Source organism: Helianthus annuus, chromosome 15 (assembly GCF_002127325.2).
Source record: "Helianthus annuus cultivar XRQ/B chromosome 15, HanXRQr2.0-SUNRISE, whole genome shotgun sequence".
Classification (NCBI taxonomy): domain Eukaryota; kingdom Viridiplantae; phylum Streptophyta; class Magnoliopsida; order Asterales; family Asteraceae; genus Helianthus; species Helianthus annuus.
The window spans coordinates 67620619-67626635 of NC_035447.2; the positions used below are offsets into that span (position 1 = coordinate 67620619).

General features: G+C 38.1%; 1 protein-coding gene across 1 annotated transcript; it reads right to left on the reverse strand.

The window, feature by feature from the left end:
* Positions 1 to 4717: 4717 nt before the first annotated feature.
* Positions 4718 to 5188, reverse strand: LOC110913823 (uncharacterized mitochondrial protein AtMg00860-like). Its single transcript, XM_022158642.1, has one exon. It carries the CDS (start codon positions 5186 to 5188, stop codon positions 4718 to 4720), a length of 471 nt encoding a protein of 156 aa, XP_022014334.1.
* Positions 5189 to 6017: the final 829 nt, after the last annotated feature.

Here is a 6017-nt window from a genome sequence, read left to right on the forward strand (position 1 = left end):
GTATTTTGCTTCCATCTCGAACTCCAACGACTTTCGTCTAGTATTTGTATAATTCTTCCGGCGATCCTTAGACGTTTTTAGTCCTTTTCGTAGTGATACTTAAATATCACAATCGTAATTACTTATGGATAAACTTTATGGCTCCTAATTCTAAATCTTGAGTGGTATAGCTTTCTTCAGGCTTTTCTAATTGCCTTGATGCACACACAATTACCTTTTTGCGTTGCATTATCCTACCTCCAAATTTTAGATTTGAAGTATCACCATATACTTTTAAAATCTTCTGTTCCTTCTGGCAAGGCTAGAAAGGATATTTGTTAACTTATACTTTAAGGTCCTAAAGGCTTCTTCTGGTTTAGATTCTTATTTAAACTTTAATTGTTTTAGCTTAGTTAAGAATATATCTATCTGAGAAATATTCTTAATAAACTGCCTATAGCATCTGTCTAAATTTACAGAATTCCTAATTTCCATTTAGGGATTGCGGAATCTTTCATTTAGTAATTTGCTGTTATCTTAGCAGGATTTAAGTGAATTCATTCATGATTCATCATGTGACCTTACGTGGTTTATTTCCTGTAATCATAAACACTTCTCCGGCGGGTGCCTGGATTTTCTATAAAGTTCTCATCACCGAGAATTCGAGCAGGGTTGGCTACTAATCAATCTATTTCTAACACAACATCAAACTCGGCTAATTTCATAGGAATTAGATTGGCGAAGAATTTTATGACCTGAGAGTTCTATATTTTCCTTTTTGCCTATTTCGACTGTAAAGATTTGCCTAAGTTCGATTAATGATAGGTTAAGAGTTTGACAGAATGAAGTATTTATAAAACTTTGGTTTGCACCAGAGTCAAATAATACTTGCATAAATGTTTGTGAACTAAAACGTACCAACTATGATGTCAGGAATTAGTTCAGCTTCCTGAGTAGTTAATTGAAAAGCTCTTGCGTTTTTCTTGGTAGTCCCTTCTGCAGGTTTCGTCTTTTCGTTTGGTGGGTTGCCTAAGTTCGGGCAGTTCGTTCTGAAATGTCTGGTTTCTCCACAATTGTAGCAGGTTATTGCTTTCTTCTTCCTGCAATCCTCTTCTTGATGTCCTGGAATTTTGCAGTAATTGCAGCATCCTCTGCATTTTCCAAAATGCTTCCCTTTGCAGGTATTGCAAAATGGAATAGTGGAAAATCGCCCGTTTTCTCTTTTCTTGAAATTGTTATTATTGCCCATATGAAATTCTTGGGAAATTTTCTGGGCTAAATCCTTCCTTCTATTTTCTTCCCGAGTGCGTACCAATCCGTCAGTTAGAGTGTTAGCTAATTCTACCGCATCGTCAATTGTGCGGGGTCTCGCAGCTTTGACAATGTCACGAATCTCACTAATCAAACCCCAGATATAGCGAGAGATAAGTACCGGTTCTGGCGAAGCCAAAGTAGGTACAATTCTGGCATACTCAAAGAATTTTGAAGTATACCCTCGACAATCTACATCTACCATTCGGTGACTTAAAAACTTATTTGCCATTTGTTCTTTCTCATATTCGGGACAAAATTTTCTTTCTATTATTTGCTTAAATTGTTCCCAACTCATGGCATAGGCCACGTCACTTCCTTTAGCTTGTAATACTGTATTCCACCATTCTAACGCTTCTTCCTTGAAAAGGTACGAAGCGTACATAACCTTATCTTCCTCAACACATTTACTTATTCTGATTACTGCCTCGGTTTTCTCTAACCAACGCAGTGCCGTAGTTGCCCCTTCATTGCCTGCGAACTCTACAGGTTTACAAGCAAGGAACTCCTTGTAAGTGCAACCAGGCGTTGCAGCTTTCTTTTTCTTAGAGAGCGGAGCTTGTCGTAGTTCCTCATCATGATTAACATGATTATTGCCTCCGTTTACGCTATTACTGAAGTTATCTTCAGAAATACGTTTGCTAGGAATGATTTGCTGTGGTTCTATTGGATTTTTAACAGCAGCAACGATTGCTGGAATAGCATTGGCTATCCCTTGAGCTATCATTGTTGGTATGGTGTTGGCTATTCCTTGAGCAACAATATTTTCTATATCCTGCCTAGTCATATATTGATCCCCTGATTGTTGCTCGGATTGATTGACCTCGTTGACAGGTTCATTATTAGTGTTTTCCATCGGATAACTAATTTATAGATAAATAATTAGTATACCGGAAGTAATTTCAATGTCACCCTTAATTGCATATAATTACGTAAATAAACCAAAATTTCTAATTTTTTTTATATATCATGCTTCTATATATAGCCGTTTTATTATTTATTTTACACATACTGGTTTTACTATTTCTATTACACAACCACAATTTTATAAATTCCCTATCCTTATGTCAAAATGATATTCTAGTAATGGTGTTCCCTCTGATCATATTTCCAGGAGATCTGTTTCTCAATCTCTTGGATCCTATTCCCAACATTCATTATTTCTTAATCAAAGTGGCGAAGTCTAGCTATATTCTTGTTACTTTTTGGTGGATTTAGTTCTGGATCGAACTGAGGAAAAAGCTTATAGGGATAATTTTAAATATGTATTTCATTAGTCAACCATTCGTCTATTCCTAAAGGTGGCGAGTGGATCGAAGGGTTTGGAATAGCTGGTTCTACCTCTATTAATAGTTGTTTTTCATTAACAGACTTGATAGAATTGTAATCTGTCAATGAAAAATCAAATTCTTCCTGGGATGGTAACTCCTCAATTTGCCTAGAGCTTTCCCCGATTTCTATTTTCTTAGGTGTGGGTTTCCCGTAAGGTAAAGCATCGAATTCTATAGGTTCCTCTATGTCTGGTATATACCTATGAAAATCTCTCGAGACTTCTATTCTTACTGGATAGAGATTTAAATTCTGAAAGGCGTCAGACAAGTCACTCATGCTGTTTAACAACATAGCACAATTACTAAATTAGAATTTATAACAAATTTTGATAGAAAACTTTGAAATACCATTTCATACTGTTTAACTATCAAAATAACTGAAATTTAAAACACCCTAGGTTTTATTTGTAAGTTTATCTATTTACTGAATAAAGCTTCTAGACTGTGGATAATAAAGGTACTAAAACTTGGGTTAAAGATATGCAGTAATGGCTATATTGACTAGCATATAAAGATCTGCCTTATGCTGTATTCAATTAGTCAGATAATAAAACACATAATCATCAAATAACAAATTAGAAATTCCTAAGTATTTCTTAGTTACTTTAATAGGCTAAAATCAATAGTAAGCTTAAATCAGTGGCTTGATCAGTGGCTCTGATACCACCTTTTTCTGTCACGGCCCCCGACCCGGTTTGACCCGTTTCAGGAGCCGCGGGACAGAAAATCCCGTGGTATTTATTTTTACAGCGGAAGTCTTAACAGGATCGTTTTTAAACTTGAAAATTTTGCCCGAGTATTATTTATTTACATTTCAGGATAAATCCCGTAAATATCATAATTTCATTATTTTACAAACATGTTTATTCATTTATTTGAGCCACTACTTCAAGCTTGATAGTGCTCCGTAGCACACGTACTTAATTCACAGTAGGTCACCTGAAACATGTTGTAAAAAGGTTTTGTCAGCGGGGAAACACTGAGTGAATCATTCATTTGATAAAATGACACATAGTTATAAATTACAGCATAAGAGCGATTACTATGGCAGTATCTTAATTAATATCTGGTCTTGCCACCCGTGTGACGATGGTCATACCACTATTGGGTCCAGTCACCCAATTAGTGACGTTTTGTCACTGTTAGGTCTTATTAGCCTAACCCATGTTAGGGCTTATTGCCTAACTGTGAGAAATTAGTAATGTGCACAATACCCCACTAACTAGCGGTCAAGATAACCACGACTTAATCCCTGCAATTATAACATTTTGAAAATAATTTGGAGTATTGTAAAACAGTTGAGAAAAGAGAATGACTCACATTGCAGATTTAACGGGCAAGGTATAAGCCTACTGATTAGCCTTGATTAAACCTAATTTAATAATAATGCACACACAATAGGTTAGTAACTTAATACAGCAGTTACGTCAATTCACGAGATCAAACCCTCACAATGATTAACAAGTGCAATACTTAATAATTCAATCGGATTCACAACGAATAACAGAGCATAGTCCGAATTCGAACAGCACTCAAATATTCAAGTCGAAATCACGACGAACAATCAAAGTATTAGCTCAATTTGAGCAGCACTCGAACAATCGTTGGATAGTTATAATCGATCGGACGTTGAATCGTAATAGCGATCGAGTTATTACCCTGATTGCGGCAGCACCTTGTGATTGTGTGTGTGTAATTGTAGTATTACAGCTCTATATCAACGTACAAAAGGAATTTGGCCGTCGTTATAACAACAGAAAGCAAGTGCCAAAGCCGGCTATTTATACACGAATTTGGAATCGCTTACGGACCGTAAGCCTAACCCTTTACGGTCCGTAAAGGATATAAACCGACTATAGGTTGCCACGCGTGGGACTAGCCTAGCTGAGTCAATGAAATTGACCAATCAAATCTACACAACGTTTAATTTGGATAAACGTCCAACTAGGGTTTACCCCCCTTGAGTTTTAGGGGTCCTGATCCTGATTCCGATTGTCCTGAAAATTTTAAGGCTAGTGCAGATTTTATTGGGTGTCTCAATTAAGGTTTTCTTATTGACTAATTATCGTCCTAATTATTGATTTTAGTGACAGTTGTTACAATACCACCAAGTCTTCGACCCTGTCCGGCAATGTTAATACTGGAGCTTGAGTTAACTTCTCTTTTAGAGCTTGGAACGCTCTTTCTTGTTCGACACCCCAAATAAATTTCTCTTCTTTCCGAGTTAACTTAGTTAACGGCGATGTAATCTTGGAGAAGTCCTGAATAAATCTCCTGTAATATCCCGTAAGCCCTAAGAAACTTCTAATTTCCGAGGGGTTCTTCGAGGGATTCCACTTTGACACAGCCTCAATCTTTGACGGGTCTACCAATATTCCATCGGCACTTATGATGTGGCCGAGGAATTGCAACTCTCGTAACCAAAAGGCGCACTTAGAGAATTTCGCATACAACCTTTCTCGTCTGAGTGTCTCTAACACCTCTTGTAAGTGGTGTGCATGTTCTGCTTCACTTTTCGAGTACACCAGAATATCATCGATAAATACGATTACCGATTTATCCAACATTGGCTTGCAAACCCGGTTCATGAGGTCCATGAAAGCCGCGGGTGCCTTTGTCAGCCCGAATGACATCACGAGGAACTCGTAATGTCCGTATCGCGTGCGGAAAGCCGTCTTCGGCACATCTTCATCCTTGACCTTTAGTTGGTGATACCCCGATCTAAGGTCAATTTTTGAAAACCAGTTCGCACCTTGTAATTGGTCAAATAGATCGTCTATTCTTGGAAGCGGGTATCGATTCTTTACCGTGAGTTTGTTTAACTCCCGGTAATCGATACACATGCGCATGCTTCCGTCTTTCTTCTTCACGAATAGCACCGGTGCGCCCCAAGGAGACACACTTGGCCTTATGAATCCTTTATCGAGCAGATCTTGAATTTGTGACATCAATTCTTGTAATTTCGACGGTGCGAGTCGGTACGGTGCTTTAGCTACGGGTTTTGCGCCCGGAATCAATTCGATTCCAAACTCTACTTCTCGTTCGGGCGGTATCCTCGGTAAATCTTCCAGAAATACATCTTCAAAGTCCCGTACTACCGGTATGTCTCCAATCTTCAGTGATTCTTTCTCGGGCTCATTCGCGTATATCATAAACGCCTTACATCCTTGCTTCATAAGCTTGTGAGCTTTCAACATCGTGCATATCATGGGGTTACCTCCTTTTTCGCCATAGATAGTGACGTGTTTTCCGCTTGGAGATGTTAGCTTTATCTCCTTACGGAAACACACAACCTTTGCGTGGTGCTGAGATAGCCAATCCATCCCAACACTACTTGAAACTCCCCCATTGACATCGAGATTAGGTCTATCAAGTATTCTTCATCATCGATGCTTA